Genomic DNA, 16,697 nt, shown 5'->3' with positions numbered 1-16,697 from the left:
TATTTTCTCTTTTTTCCTTTTATTATCTGGGCGTCCAAACTCGAACAATAACACCGACTTCCCAGAGCAAACCCCTCGTTCGAGGTCCATGCACGGACACTAGATATCCGGTAAGGACCCCAAACTTTACAGTTCGGGTTTGCCCATCACTACTGACTAATTAATTCATATATTTTTTTTGAATTATTATGTGTGTTCTCCTTTAAGAATTGCCCCCCCCCCCTAGTATAATATGGGAAGAAAATTTCTTAAAATGGGAAAATCAATCTTTGCTAATGTCTGGCCTTGAACCAGCAAGTAGAAAATCTATAGAAAGCTCAAATCTGCTTGAAGAGTCCTTCAAACCAGTGTATAAGCCCCGTCCAGTGCATAAGCCCCGCCCAGTGCACAAGCCCCGCCCAGTGTACAAGCCCCGCCCAGTGCACAAGCCCCGCCCAGTGCACAAGCCCCTCCCCAGTCCCATTGCATCATGATACTGGATTTTAAAGCATCAAAAATACATTTAAAGGGTCAGTAATCAGAAAAATCACCCCAAGGTTACCCCTACATATAAATGCTAATGTGTCCATATATAAATATACCTTGGGCAGACATGCCCTTTAAGCAGCCTCTACAGCCTGCCCTGCCAGTCATATATCTCCCAAATCATTGACACAAAAGAAGAGGAAATAAAAAAAATAATTAAAAACATTTTTATTATTTAGTTCATTTTACATATAAAAGCTGGTAATACTGCCGGACATACAAGAAACGTATATATGAAAGTGACAGTCACAAGTGCCATAAAGGGGTTAGACACCTATGTACAAACCAAGTCTAAATCAGGCGCACCCCACCCTGAGCCACCCCCTATAAAAGGGAACATCAGAAATAAAAATGGGTGTAAGGGGTGTAGCTTAGTAGTCCTGCCGTTCCCCGCCAATAGTTGGGGCCCATAGACACCTATGGGTTATACCAGGGGTTCCATTCACACCAAACATTCCGGGCCATAAATCATTGGAGATAACATGGTCAGGGTTATGCTAATCAGTGCCCCCTTAAATAGTACAAATATGTAAATTATTTTTAACCCTGCATTGGGAACACAATGAAAACCATCAGTGTATGAATGACAGACAAAAAAAAAAAAAAAAATTAGAATGGAAAAAAAAAAAAATAAAAAAACAATAAAAAAAACCCCAAAACACGTAAACAGCTACCGGCATCAAATATTGCTTAGTGATGCGTCACAAAAAGCTACAATTTGTGACATAATGCAGGCAGCGATATTCTCCCCCTCCCTAACGGCAAGAAAAATCTGCAACCCCTACTTTATGCTGGTTATAGAAGTTTAAAAAAAATATATGCACCCCCCCATGTGCAGCATTTGGCAGGTGGACTTGACCCTTACCTCCTGTGTTGAAATTTCGACAGAAGGTATACCCCCCATGACACAGTTATATCATATACGTGTAACTAAGCGGGTTTATTGGGGAGGGTCAGGGGTACACTTTTTTATACAAACCTATTAGGTAGGAGTAGGGGGTATAGCTGTGGGTTTCTTACTGCTCCTGATGAAGCCCTCCGTCGGGAAACAATGTTTTCACTACCTATATGAAACAACACAAACTGCGCCTGTCAGAGCCATTGTTCCTAGGATAACCTGCCTTTAGTGATGTCACAGCCTCCAAATACCTTAATTGGCCGTGATCTCTGATGTCACTGTGTCCTCGAGCATTCATTGGCTAGGTCATCTGTGAAACTACGGGTTCCTATATACAGTACATAACACCGTTGTGATACACTGCAGTTGCGCTGTATTTTTTTTATCTTTAGGGGTATGGGGTTATTTTTTCTGCTTTACATAATATATGGGTTTCATACTTTTTTTTTCTATTTTTTTTTGTACATTTTTGCATATTTGTTATCAGTACAACTAATACTTCTTTGGTTGCTCCCCGGCCAAGACTTGACTTTCTGTAAAGCACCACCCTATGGTGAATATTCACTACCTGTTTCAGAGGGGCAACAAATGAATCAAAGTTTAAAAAAAAGCAGCAAATTGTCCATTTTATAAGTGCCTTTCTGGTAAACTACTGTATTAATGGTAGTTTATAGTTCCCAATTAGACCACACGAGGACTGTTTCCCCTCTATTAATGACCACAGAAGGGCTCATCTGGAAGGCGAAGTAATCCATAATTTAGATTACCAAATTTTAATCTACAAGTTATCCTTAAAAGACCCATTTTTGAGTTAATAGTAGCCCATGAAGTTCTCAAGATCTTCATGTTGTCTCGTTTCACGCCCAAAAATTGATTTCGAACCAAGTCCTCTTACTAGATGGTCTCAGGGTTACCACCAATGTTTGCCTATCCTAATGGAATTGATGTCAGGTCTACGACTCTGACCACGTCTGGGTCAATCTGGGTCTGTAGTCATAATGGTCGTCATTACAACTATTCCTCTTATCTACTCTATATTTAACGTTTCCCAGGCACATACGGGAGATCACATTAATCTGAGATCTCGTCCTAGGCTGAAGTCGGAGGACATTTTACCATGTTCTTACCACCACCACAGCTCTCAACATTAAATTTCGAGAACCAGTTAAGGCTGTGAGTGACTTGGTGGACATCTACAGTCCCATCTGTCATAATACTGCTCCGCTGAAGTCCACACAATCAAACTGTACAGATACCCTGAATTTCACCTGCGACCAGGACGCCTCTACAATCTAATTGTACTGCACTTTTACGACTAATGGATCTTTTCTCCCTCATTGGAATAAATCTGCCTCTCTACCATTGCTAAGCCCGTGACGGACGCCACTCTTCCGTTTGATGAAGTTTTCTCAGGAGAGTCAATGGTAAAGTCGTGCATCACTAGACCGCGTGACGCACCATCCACTATATCACCACCCAGTCTTGGGTGGTCGGACCCTGTAAGTTGGAAATATTTTGAAGGATGGGTAACCATTTTTTTTTCCCATGGCCACCACCCCATAAGTCTGAAAGAAGAAAGCCATTCTCGGCCACTCAGTCTGTGAATTTGTGGATATCATTGTGTAACCGGTAATGGGGGTAAGATAACTCGCTGTGATAGGGGCAGTTTTGGTGACACCTGCACTTTTCAATCCACATCATGCTTTTCTGGAAAGTGTCTCCATCGTCACAACGGAAGCGCACCCTCATGGTTCTGGTCTTAGATGGGGTGCAGCACCGGCCGTCTGTGCAAGACCCGCAGTAATTTGGCTTGTACCTCCGCACACTATTGCATCCGGCGTAGGTGAAGTGCATCGCCTGTTTGGCCTTCTTCGTTCTGGTGCATTTCTTGCCATTCTAAATAAAAAAACAAAACACAAAATTACAAAATATGTTAACGCAACCAGCACACTATTTGTTTAGGCCAAAGACTTGTCTACTAGAAAGTCCATCAGACTAAGAATGTTTTGGTGTATGGGATGAAGGACTCACACGAACACACTAGTTGTTTCGGCCCAAGACTTGTCTACTAGAAAGCCCATCATACTAAGAATGTTTTGGTGTATCGGATGAAGGACTCATATGAACATCAATAAAAGATGTTGATGTGGTCGAACTTGACCCTGAGTTAAGAGTCAGAAGAAGCTTTTCCTTCCTTTTATTGGCTGACTTTACAGGTTCATAAAATACTCCTTTAGACATATCATTCAGTTATTATCTTGAGTTATGAGTCAAGAAGATACTGACAAAATCGATAAGGTTGTTGTCCCAGCTTTGTGCTTTAAGCTCCGAGTTGTCCAAGGTGATCCTCAAACTTTCCCAGCCTGTAACAGAGAACCATACCAACTCCAGCAAAGAAAAAGGCAATGCTTTACCTTGGGTTTGGATGGTAGTGGGTCCTTGCAGGGCCGGATTTGGCACAAGCGGGTCTCTTTCATGAGCTTGCATTGAGGGTTATCATTAGTTATCCTGGTGGACAGTCCCATGCCACAAGATTTGGAACACTGTGACCATTCGGTGGTTTGGATGGCACAACTGGAACGATCTGGCTGCGGATGAGGACCCAGACCTGTAAGCAAGAAAATGTAAAAAAAAATTAGCGAAAAGTCATCTTGATTCAAAGATCCTTTTACACAGATATTAAGGACTTCTCTGAAAAAGGATTAACTCAATACGTCAATCATGAGTCACTTGCCAACGGGCACCACTGGACTAAGAACTTAATTCAACTACTTCCCCATGTTGGATAAGGTGAAAACCACCAGGTCCACCATAGATGATCATAATAGATCCCTAACACTCCCTAACACTTACCAGTCTCCACTTTGAATCCATTTCGAACCAAAGTAATGAGCTCGTTGCTGGATACGGGTTCCACATCCTCCTGATCTAAGTTTTCTTCAGATGATTTCAAAGTATCATCCACGTCTCCCATGGTGGTGTCTCCCGAGTCTTCGGAGATATGGTTGCTATCACACATCCACTCCTCACAGCACTGTCCAGGGACCTTGACGAGTCTCGGATTAATGCAGTCCACGCTGGGCAAGGCCATTTCCTGAGGACACAGGGGCATACATCCTACCACTCCATCCATGCAGGAACACTGGTGCTTGCAGTTGGGTTGAAAGTTCTCCCCGTTCTGATAGATTTGCCCGAAAAATTCACAAGGTCGACCTTCAGACTTGGCTGGGTGGGGGGAATAAAAATATCAATATTAGCACAGAATTGACTACGAGAACTGGATGAGCCTTTATATTCATGAAAGTTTGCGCCCCCTTAGTCAATATGACAGAGAAGAGTCGAGAATTTTGGCAGGACAGGCCAACTATCTTATGCATAATTGGGGGCCTCCCAATTTTCTCATGACAAATGTCGGGAAAGATGGATTGGAGTTGATTTCTAAACCCAATTCTCAGGCAAAAATGACCTGATGCCCAAAGTTTCAGGCACCATTTTTCTCGCCTCTTCCAATTCAGAGCACGTACAGGCACCAACCGAACATAAGTATAAGGGGTCAGAATGAATATCAGCAGGCTAAACAGGATTCGGAGGGTACCTCTTGAATATATGATCAATGGTATCAGACTTCTGGAACTCTTGTTAGTAGCTGACCGAAGGTGTCATGTTATTTCAGCAAGCACCATAGCACTGTATAGCTTATAGGTAAGTGTGCCAGAAGTCGGAGAAATTGATAGTCTTGATGAAATCATCTTGATGAAAGATCCCTTAAAATTAATTTGGTAATTCTGAAGTTTGGCTTGAGGCCTTTCTTTCGTGAGTAATTAAAGTACGACTTAACAAGAGACAACCCTCATAATATAATGTCCATAAAACACTCAAGGTAGCTGTTACGATTCCTCTGTGCGGAGCATCTTGCACACAGGTGATACTCTGCCGCACCTTTCTGAACTACAGAGCCGGCAGTGACATGTTTTCTTTGTACAGAGCATCTTGCATTTGGAGATGCTCTGCTGTGTTTCTCTGAGAACTAGCTGACAGGTTGTTGACAGCCCTGGCTTCCATGCAGGTTCTGGGAGGTGCTTTTACTCAGTGTTCCACCTTCCTGGTAATTGCTCTGTTTCATTACTGAGCATGCTCTCCCAGAACGTCACCAGTCGTACTCTCTGGTTCTGCAGTTGTGCTCTTGGTTCGTGTTCTGATCTAAGTTTCTTGACCCCAAACTGTTTACTGACTCCTCTCTGCCTACTCCCTGTTCTTGTTGTTTCCTCCTGGCTTCTGACCTCGGACCCTTACCTGACCACATCTGTCTGCTCCCTGAATCTAGTACGTATTCTCCTGGAATTCTGACCCTCGGCTTGTGACTTGACTGTGTTCTGCTTACTCCCTGTGTCTTCCTGTTTCCTGACCCTGGACTATTTACTGACTCCTCTCTGCTTGCTCCATGTTATTGTCGTTTCCTCCTGGCTTCTGACCTCAGACCGTTACCTGACCATGTCTTTGTCTGCTCCCTAAATCTAGTACGTACTTTCCTGGAATTCTAACCCTCGGTCTGTGACTTCACTGCGTTTCTCCTTACTCCCTGTGTCCTGTCGTGTCCTCCTGTTTCCTGACCTCAGAATGTTTACTGACTCCTCTCTGCCCGCTCCCTGTTTTTGTGTTTTTCTCCTGGCTTCTGACCTCAGACTGTTTACTGACCACGTCTGTCTTCTCTTTGAATTTAGTACATACTCTTCTGGAATTCTGACCCTCACTTGTGACTTGACTGCGTTTCTGCTTACTCCCTGTGTCCTGTTGTGTCCTACTGTTTCCTGACCATGGACTGTTTATTGATTCCTCTCTGCCCATTCCCTGTTCTTGTCGTTTTCTCCTGGCTTCTGACCTCGGACCGTTACCTGACCACATCTCTGTCTGCTCCCTGAATCTAGTATGTACTCTCCTGGAATTCTGACCCTCGGCTTGGGACTTGACTGTGTTCTGCTTACTCCCTGTGTCCTCCTGTTTCCTGACCCTGGACTGTTTGACTCCTCTCTGCCCATTCCCTATTCTTGTTGTTTCCTCCTGGCTTCTGACCTCGGACTGTTAACTGACCACTTCTCTGTCTGCTCTCTGAATTTAGTACTTATTCTCCTGGAATTCTGACCCTCACTTGTGACTTGACTGCGTTTCTGCTTACTCCCTGTGTCCTGTCCTCCTGTTTCCTGACCCTGGACTGTTTATTGATTCCTCTCTGCCCACTCCCTGTTCTTGTTGTTTCTTCCTGGCTTCTGACCTTGGACCGTTAACTGACCACGTCTTTATCTGCTCACTGAATCTATTGCATACTCTCCTGGAATTTTCGACCCTCGGCCTGTGACTTGACTGCGTTTCTGCTTACTCCCTGTTGTGTCCTGTCGTGTCCTCCTGTTTCCTGACCCCTACTTGTCTGACTACCCTATGAAATAGGCATTCCAAGTAAAAAAAAAATCCTTTAAAATATTTTAGACTTGTCCCTTTAAGACGACCAAAGTCCCAAAATTAATTGGAAGTCACCACGGGTCACACGGTTATGATCTGCGAGCCTCGTAACGTGATCCGCAATAAACTTCTCCCACGAGAACATTCTGTCAAATCAATATCCGCCTCTTGGACAGACCTTGCTCGTTAGAGGTGACATGTAATGGGTCGGTAGTGGCAGCGGGTCAGAATTATAAAAAGTTCTCGGCAATTATGCTCGCCCAAGTGTTTACAGACGGGCGGATGATTGCTGGCACGACGTCTTGCCAGGTGCGGTGTTGACTTAAATGATATCTGCTCTTCAAAAAAACATCCCTATCGACAGAAGAACCTTGGCCAAATACCAGCCCGGTGCCCGGCGGACATCGCGCTCATCTTCTACTAATGAGTTCTGATAGGTAAGGGAGAAAGGTGCAAATATAAATGCAATTACACCCCAATCTGGGTCACCAGCCAAGCTGATATAAGGAGCCCTAATTATTCCACTTCATTACCTCTGTACACACAATGTTATTGCCAATCTTTACGGGCGATACACATTACTGGAGGTGCGCCCAAAGCAAAGGGTGCTGGGCATGACTGCTGCCATAGCCGTGCCTACAGGGATCAGTACAGCTGGGTATGGTGCCAGTTCCAGATAAACTGGTCCCCGGGCACATTTCATGGCCCCGCCTCTTTTGGAAAACACCCTAATAGAGGCGAACTACATGGCTGCAATTGTTTTGGGTGACTACTTACCACGGCAGATGCCCTTGGTAGAAGAGGGATCGGCTCCAAAGTCGCAGTGCAGCCCCTTGATGTGGTCGCAGGGGTGTCTCACGTCGCAGTCCTGGTTGTATTGACGGGCGCACACTTTACAGCATCCGCAACTGTCCGTTACAAGGCTGATGCCAGGGGCGCACATGGATGTTTCTTTGGGGCAGACGCACGTTGATGAGCATGATAGTTCTGCCTAAAGAGAGCAAAAACAGCTTAGACGCCATTCAGATCCAAACGTTTTCAGGATTACTGTTAGCATTCAACGAGTATGATCTCACAGTCCCATGCAGCCCCTGCTGATTCAGTATCTGCACAACTGCATTATGGGAGATGTAACAATACAACAGAGCGCACACTGACTGATGTATTGTTACTACTGCACACTATAACATTACGAGGGGCTCATTCTGGAGACATCTATTCTCCTGGGGATCCAGACAGTGTTACTAAATCCACAGGAGAAGCGCTATAATTGATTTGGATAGCAATAAATTTTAACATTACAATATAATGTCAGGTCCGAGGAAAAATATCAAATAACTCACTGCAAAGAGCCCCAAAACAAAGGGTATATTCTTATCTGCGGAATCTAATAGCAGTTATATTCTTCTATATAAAAGAGCAGTATTATAGTAGCTATATTCTTGTACAGTGCCTACAAGTAGTATTCAGCCCCCTGCAGATTTAGCAGGTTTGATAAGAGGCAAATAAGTTAGCGCCTGCAAACTTCAAACAAGAGCAGGATTTATTAACAGATGCATAAATCTTACAAACCAACAGGTTATGTTGCTCAGTTAAATTTTAATAAATTTTCATCATAAAAGCGTGGGTCAATTATTATTCAACCCCTAGGTTTAATATTTTGTGGAATAACCCTTGTTTGCAATTACAGCTAATAATCGTCTTTTATAAGACCTGATCAGGCCGGCACAGGTCTCTGGAGTTATCTTGGCCCACTCCTCCATGCAGATCTTCTCCAAGTTATCTAGGTTCTTTGGGTGTCTCATGTGGACTTTAATCTTGAGCTCCTTCCACAAGTTTTCAATTGGGTTAAGGTCAGGAGACTGACTAGGCCACTGCAACACCTTGATTTTTTCCCTCTTGAAACAGGCCTTGGTTTTCTTGGCTGTGTGCTTTGGGTCGTTGTCTTGTTGGAAGATGAAATGACGACCCATCTTAAGATCCTTGATGGAGGAGCGGAGGTTTTTGGCCAAAATCTCCAGGTAGGCCGTGCTATCCATCTTCCCATGGATGCGGACCAGATGGCCAGGCCCCTTGGCTGAGAAACAGCCCCACAGCATGATGCTGCCACCACCATGCTTGACTGTAGGGATGGTATTCTTGGGGTCGTATGCAGTGCCATCCAGTCTCCAAACGTCACGTGTGTGGTTGGCACCAAAGATCTCGATCTTGGTCTCATCAGACCAGAGAACCTTGAACCAGTCTGTCTCAGAGTTCTCCAAGTGATCATGAGCAAACTGTAGACGAGCCTTGACATGACGCTTTGAAAGTAAAGGTACCTTACGGGCTCGTCTGGAACGGAGACCATTGCGGGGGAGTACGTTACTTATGGTATTGACTGAAACCAATGTCCCCACTGCCATGAAATCTTCGCGGAGCTCCTTCCTTGTTGTCCTTGGGTTAGCCTTGACTCTTCGGACAAGCCTGGCCTTGGCACGGGTGGAAACTTTCAAAGGCTGTCCAGGCCGTGGAAGGATAACAGTACTTCCATAAGCCTTCCACTTCCGGATGATGCTCCCAACAGTGGAGACAGGTAGGCCCAACTCCTTGGAAAGGGTTTTGTACCCCTTGCCAGCCTTGTGACCCTCCACGATCTTGTCTCTGATGGCCTTGGAATGCTCCTTTGTCTTTCCCATGTTGACCAAGTATGAGTGCTGTTCACAAGTTTGGGGAGGGTCTTAATTAGTCAGAAAAGGCTGGAAAAAGAGATAATTAATCCAAACATGTGAAGCTCATTGTTCTTTGTGCCTGAAATACTTCTTAATACTTTAGGGGAACCAAACAGAATTCTGGTGGTTTGAGGGGTTGAATAATAAATGACCTCTGAATAAACTTTTCACAATTTAAAAAAAAAAATAGAAATAACATTCTTTTTTGCTGCATTTCACACTTCCAGGCTGATCTACAGTCCAAATGCCACAATGCTAAGTTATTCCGAATGTGTAAACCTGCTAAATCTGCAGGGGGTTGAATACTACTTGTAGGCACTGTACATAGGGGGCAGTATTATAGTGGTTCTATTCTTGTGCATAGGGGGCAGTATTATAGTGGTTCTATTCTTGTACATAGGGGGCAGTATTATAGTGGTTCTATTCTTGTACATAGGGGGCAGTATTATAGTGGTTCTATTCTTGTACATAAGGGGCAGTATTATAGTAGTTATATTCTTGTACATAGGGGGCAGTATTATAGTAGTTATATTCTTGTACATAGGGAGCAGTATTATAGTAGTTATATTCTTGTACATAGGGGGCAGTATTATAGTAGTTATATTCTTGTACATAGGGGCAGTATTATAGTAGTTATATTCTTGTACATGGGGGGGGCAGTATTATAATAGTTGTATTCTTGTACATAGGGGCAGTATTATAGGATTGATAAAGAGCATTACTTTTTCAGTCTTTTCCGTTGTAGGTGTTTCCTGCACGTTTCATGTGAATATTACCCCTAAATGGAGCTGCCCTTTAATTATATTGGCCTTTGGATGACACTATTACATTATAATGGAGTCAGGAAGATAAATGTAATAAATGATAATCCAAACTGAGAAAGTTTAAAGGAAGAGAACCGCGTTCTCAGAAAACGCCGCCATAAAGATGGACTCCGCCAAGAATTTTTATTCTCGGTTTGCGGTTCTCCGCTGTGTATGTCACAGATTTAGTTAATGTGAAATCTGTAAATTCTCTCAGGTTAATCCTCAAATTACAGCTAATTCCTGGACGAGCAGGCGAAGACTGGCATAAACAAAGGGGCACGTGACCCGCTGACTCACAGCAGCGCCTCCTCAGACCTGGCATCACTCACAGGAATCGGACAGGGCAGGAGCTGTGACTCCGGGATTAACAGAGCGCCACTTTACTACTACTGTTATGATAACCAGTTCAGCAGTGGAAAAAAAACGCTCCAAAGAGGGAAAAGGCGAGGAAAATATTTACTCCAACCACACAGCGCTGCCATTATTAAAAATAGCAACCGGTGGTTTCCAGCAAATAATAATCTAAATAAAATATATATTATAGTCCCTTGAAAAAGTATTCATACCCTTTGAGCCTGTTGACATTTTTTCACTTTCCACCCACAAACATCAAGGTATTTTATGTGATATACTAACACAAAGTAGCAAGTATTTGTGAAGTGTTAAAGGAAATGATTCCTGGTTTTCAAAATATTTTAAAAATAGTGTCGTGCATTTGTATCCAGCCCCCTGTAGTCTGATACCCCTAAATAAAATCCTGAGTGATCAGTTGCCTCCAGAAGTCACTGATAAGTACATTGCTTCCACCTGGGTGTAATTTCTTCTCAGAATAACTATCTGTTCTATGAAGGCCTCAAACGTTTGAGAACATCAGGAATCAAACAGCATCATGAAAAACAAGGAACACACCGGACAGGTCAAGGATAAAGAGGAGGAGGAAAGCAGGGTTAGCACCTGTGTGCAATTTCTTCTTAGTATAACTACAGCTGTTCTGTTTGGGCCTAAGAGGTTTGAGAACATTAGGGATCAAACAGCATCATGAAAACCAAGGAATACACCGGACAGGTCAAGGATAAAGAGGATAGGAGGAAAGCAGGGTTAGCACCTGTGTACAATTTCTTTTTAGTATAACTACAGCTGTTCTGTGAAGGTCTCAGAGGTTTGTGTGAGAACACTAGGGATCAAACAGCATCATGAAAACCAAGGAACACACCGGACAGGTCAGGCATAAAGAGGAGAGGAGGAAAGCAGGGTTAGGTTATAAAGAAATAGCCCAAGCACCTGTGTGCAATTTTTTCTCAGTATAACTACAGTTCTGTGAAGGCCTCAGAGGTTTGAGAACATCAGGGATTAAACAGCTTCATGAAAACCAAAGAACACACCAGACAGGTCAGGGATAAAGAGGAGAGGAGGAAAGCAGGGTTAGGTTATACAAAAATAGCCCAAGCTCTGAACATCTCAGAGCACTGATCAATCCATCATCCAAAAATGGAAGGACTACAACACAACTGCAAACATATAAGACATGGCCGCCACGAAACTGACATCCCAAGGAGAAAAGCGCTAATCAGAGAAGAGCCTAGAGGCCAATGGCGAGTGGAGGAGATGCAGAGATCACAGCTCAGGGGGAGAATCTGTTTACAAGACGACTATTTAGTCGTAGACTCCACAAATCTTAGCTTTATGATAGAGTGGCAAGAAGAAAGACATTTGTGAAAGCCATAAGAAGGCCATGTAGGGGTCAGCGGGCAATGAAAGAAGAGGCCCTTGTCAGATGAGACCAAAGTAGAACTTTTTGGAATAAAGGAACAGCTATGTGTTGCAGAAAACTAACAATGCACATCACCCAAAAAAAACACCATCCCTACCGTCACACATGGTGGAGGCCACATCCTGCTGTGGAGAGGCTTTTCTTCAGCAGGGGCAGGGAAGCTGGTCAGAGGTGATGGGAAGATGGACGAAGCTAAATACAGGACAATCTTGGAGGAAAACCTGTTAGAGGCTACCAAAGACCTGAGACAGGGGTGTAGGTTCACCTTCCAGCAGAGCCACCATGGAGGGTTCAGATCAGAGCATAGAATTGAATAGAATCTGTGACCAGACGGGAAAACGGATGATCTCAGACGTCACTGAGCGAGAGCGAGTGTGCAAAGAAGAAAGGAAAAATGTCATCCTCTAGATGAGCAAAAAATGTGGAAAAGTTCAAGGGATATGAATACTTTTTCAAGGCACTGTGTATATACTACAATGCAAACAGATTCTGCCCTTTTACTGGTGGCAACCACATAACCGCCCACGCTGGCAGTGATACATTGTACTCCCGGGATCTTCTTCAGAAGACACTAATCCTCCCTGATCTTCCTCCTCACACGAGCCATGAGCCGGAGATTAGCGCATCATGATATATGATATTAGATCTTGTATACCGCCGTATAGTGCACCGTATACGAAAACGGTCCGAAAGACGCACGGCCATCCCCGATCTGTGCCAGGGTAATGCCGTACACTGGCTTTTTGGCACCTCTTTGGTTGCGGCGCTGCCCCGTGTTACTCCAGGAGAAAGATAGCGGGATTTTTAGGGTCATTGAGCCCCCCCCCCCCCCTCCAAAACCTTACAAGACTCTGTTCAAGGATTTGTAAAATCTGATAAAACGTGAGGTTATTAACAATTCCAGAGCTGAACTCCCAGCGTGCGTTTAGTGAGTGATACCCGGCGCACAGGAAGCCTGGACCGCGGCCAGCGGCAGCCGAGTACAGAGGGTCGGCGGGGTCACTCCTGGAGGACCCTAGAAAGGAGTCGTGCTCATTGACAGTCATACTTGTTGGCTCCCTCCGCTCCCTACCACCAGCCCTAGTGGTTGTCATCCAGTTTGGGGCAATATATTGGTCAATGAGCTCACAGGCGGGGACGGCGGTTCTCATGGAGCCCCCCCAGCCAGCCCATAGCCCCCCTCAGCCACTCAATGCAGGAATGTGGGGTCTGCACATGGGATGTTTTCCTTCACAATCCCACATGGAGATGATCGCGCCAAGTCCCTTGAAATGTGATATTGGCAGGCGGCAGCGAGGTTATACATAAACATCCCGGGATGTGGAGGGCACCCACTGTTTACAAACCTGACGCCGGGTATTTATAGTGGGCATGAATTAGGAGCCACCCCGATTTTATTAAAGGGGCAGACCCCTGAATTATGGCCGAGCTAACATGGGGTTGCTGGTGAACCATTAGAGGTGAATGTGCCCACCACATATGCCACCCTAGCCATCAATCATTGCCCACATTGCCAGCCGGAGGTCAAATTTTACTAGACAGAGCCCAAAATAGTGCGGCTTCTGGGGAACTACAAGTCTCAGTAAACATTTGCATGGTTCCATGGCAAACAATACACATAACACCATCTCTGCCCCACTAGGGGGCATCACCCAGCTTTCCCAGGTACAGATGTGACTAGAACCCCATGGCTAAGAAGAGGTTAATGGGCACCATCCTTTACAGCCTCCCGCCGCCCATATCCCAGCGCTCCGCCGGCCCTGGACCAATCAGAGGCCGTAATACGGAGACTTTGATCTCAGCATCACAACAAAGTCATTGATTATAATAAGGCTGGAGAGGAAATCACTAATGGCCCAGCAGAAAGGAGGGATTGTTCCCCATCATCTCCCGGCAGACACGTGGGAGGGGGCGCTGCGAAAACAGACAACTGTAGGAGTGCAAGCTCCGCAGCCCAGCACATCTGCAGCCGCTACAACTACAGCCCCCAGCAAGGGATGATAGGAGGAGTAATCCCCCGCTGCACAGCCCCATCTACACAATATAACTAACGAAGATTCTGCCCCATATGGGCGGCACGGTGGCTCAGTGGTTAGCACTGCAGTCTCGTGGCGGCTCAGTGGTTGGCACTGCAGTCTCGTGGCGGCTCAGTGGTTAGCACTGCAGTCTCGTGGCGGCTCAGTGGTTAGCACTGCAGTCTTGTGGCGGCTCAGTGGTTAGCACTGCAGTCTTGTGGTGGCTCAGTGGTTAGCACTGCAGTCTTGTGGTGGCTCAGTGGTTAGCACTGCAGTCTTGCTGCGCTGGGATCCTGGGTTCAAATACCACCAAGGACATCATCTGCAAGGAGTTTGTATGTTCTCCCCGTGTTTGCGTGGGTTTCCTCCGGGTTCTCCGGTTTCCTCCCACACTCTAAAGGCATACAGCTAGGGACTCTAGATTGTGAGCCCCAATGGGGACAGGGGCCAAAGTATGTAAAGTGCTGTGGAATTAACAGCGCTATATAAATGAATAAATATTATTATTATTATTATTATTATTAATTATCTGCTGAGCAACTACAACTCCCAGCATGTCCATCCTTGCTGTAGGGTAATGCTGTTATTTGTAGTCCTACAAGGCTCAATAGAAATGTTGACAATCCAGGTCTAATACATTATAGTAGACTGTGCTGCTGATGAACTACAACTCCCAGCATGGCCAAGCACCAGGACACAATGATTCTGGTAATTGTAGTTTGACAGCGCTCATTAGAAATAATGACAGAGAGGAACTACAACTCCCAGCTGCATATAGAGAATGGAGGTGGTGCTGCTGGGACTTGTAGTTCTACAGCACTCATTACAAATGAGGACTACAAAAGGAACTACAACTCCCAGCATGACAATGCAGCTGCATAAAAGTAAAAATGGAAGTGGTGCTGCTGAGACTTGTAGTTCTTCAGCGGTCATTAGAAATGATGACCACAAGAGGAACTACAACTCCCAGCTGCATACAGAGAATGGAGGTAGTGCTGCTGGGACTTGTAGTTCTTCAGCGCTCATTACAAATGATGACCACGAAAGGAACTACAACTTCCAGCTACATGAAGAGAATGGAGGTGGTGCTGCTGAGACTTTTAGTTCTTCAGTGCTCATTAGAAATGATTACCACAAAACAAGCTACAACTCCCAGCATGACCATGCTGCGGGACATGGTGATTCTGGTAATTGTAGTTCTACAGCACTCATTACAAATGATGACTACAAGAGGAACTACAACTCCCAGCCTTCAATACAGCTAATACAACAGAATGGAGGTGGTGCTGCTGGGACTTGTACTTCTTCAGTGCTCATTACAAATGGTGACCACAAGACGAACTACAACTCCCAGCATGACAATGCAGGGGTGCACTGTGATTCTGGTAATTGTAGTCCTTCCGCGCTCAGTAGAAATGATGACTACAAGAGGAACTACAACTCCCAGCTGCATACAGAGAATGGAGGTGGTGCTGCTGGGACTTGTAGTTCTACAGCTCTCATCATAAATAATGACTACAAGACGAACTACAACTCCCAGCTGCATACAGAGAATGGAGGTGGTGCTGCTGGGACTTGTAGTTCTTCAGTGCTCATTAGAAATGATGACTACAAGACGAACTGCAACTCCCAGCCGTCAATGCAGCTGCATAAAAGGGAAGGATGGAGGTGGTGCTGCTGGGACTTGTAGTTCTATAGCGCTCATTGGAAATTATAGCATTTCAGATGTCGTATATCAATGCCTATGAGGTACTACAAATCCCAGCATGCCTACAATGCAGCTGGATGCAGAGTAATGCTGGGAATTGTAGTTCTACAACACACTCATTAGAATAGGAACTACAAGTCCCAGGATGTCCATGCAGCAGCCCAAAGTGACTGTGGGACCCTATAAGTGGGGGGCTGGGGGTCAGGACTCACCATCTTCACAGAGCAGGCAGTTCCCAGCAGCGCAGCCAGAAGCAGAGATCCAGCAAACATGGTCCACAGTGAGTGTAGTGTCCTGGAGAGCAGCAGAGGAGGGGGGCAGCTGTCTGGGGGTGCACAGGACCAGGGATCCTCAGTCACACTTTGGGGAGGGGGTTGCTTGGTATTTGGGGGGTTGAGCCGGTGCCTGGCTGCTCACAGCCACAGATCACCTGCGAGTCTCAGCTGTTCATTGACAAAACTCTGCCAGCTTCTGCCTTATATACAGGGCATGCCACAGCCCCGCCCCCCGTGACGTCACCGCTACTGGCACCTACTGAGAGAACTGGGCAAAGAGCACCTCAGCGCTGCCACCTGCAGGCCACGCGGGGAAGTGCAGCACATTCCCTCACCAAGAATAGCAGCTGTTGTCAACTCACTGACTGTCATTATTTTTTTTATTTTGGCCAAATGCACAAATCTGCTAATTAATATGAAGGGGTCAGCTATCTGGGTGATTCCTAGCAGAGTGGGCACATGTCCAGTGGCCTGTCAATGAGAGAGAAGCAGGAAATAACACTAGAAGTCCCAGAGAGGGGTCATTTAACATTTCCT

At 45.3% G+C, this 16,697-nt stretch overlaps 1 protein-coding gene across 1 annotated transcript; it reads right to left on the bottom strand.

Moving 5' to 3' along the window:
- Positions 1-703: 703 nt before the first annotated feature.
- LOC142251581 (CCN family member 1-like) lies at positions 704-16,285 on the bottom strand. The gene is made up of 5 exons (XM_075324514.1): positions 16,098-16,285; positions 7,655-7,868; positions 4,277-4,648; positions 3,838-4,031; positions 704-3,319 (listed from the first exon to the last, which is right to left on the bottom strand). The coding sequence occupies exons 1-5, from the start codon at positions 16,155-16,157 to the stop codon at positions 3,017-3,019; spliced, it is 1,143 nt and encodes a 380-aa protein (XP_075180629.1). The 5' UTR covers positions 16,158-16,285; the 3' UTR covers positions 704-3,016.
- Positions 16,286-16,697: the final 412 nt, after the last annotated feature.

The sequence above is a fragment of the Anomaloglossus baeobatrachus genome, chromosome 9 (assembly GCF_048569485.1).
Source record: "Anomaloglossus baeobatrachus isolate aAnoBae1 chromosome 9, aAnoBae1.hap1, whole genome shotgun sequence".
Taxonomy (NCBI): domain Eukaryota; kingdom Metazoa; phylum Chordata; class Amphibia; order Anura; family Aromobatidae; genus Anomaloglossus; species Anomaloglossus baeobatrachus.
This window is presented reverse-complemented; position numbering and strand designations above follow the sequence as displayed.

Coding starts and splice junctions, on each gene's coding strand:
- LOC142251581 (XM_075324514.1), bottom strand. CDS start 16,157: ATGTTTGCTGGATCTCTGCTTCTGGCTGCGCTGCTGGGAACTGCCTGC. Junction 4,032..4,276: donor TGGATTCAAAGTGGAGACTG/GTAAGTGTTAGG, acceptor TCTTGCTTACAG/GTCTGGGTCCTCATCCGCAG. Junction 3,320..3,837: donor CACTACCATCCAAACCCAAG/GTAAAGCATTGC, acceptor TTTTTTATTTAG/AATGGCAAGAAATGCACCAG.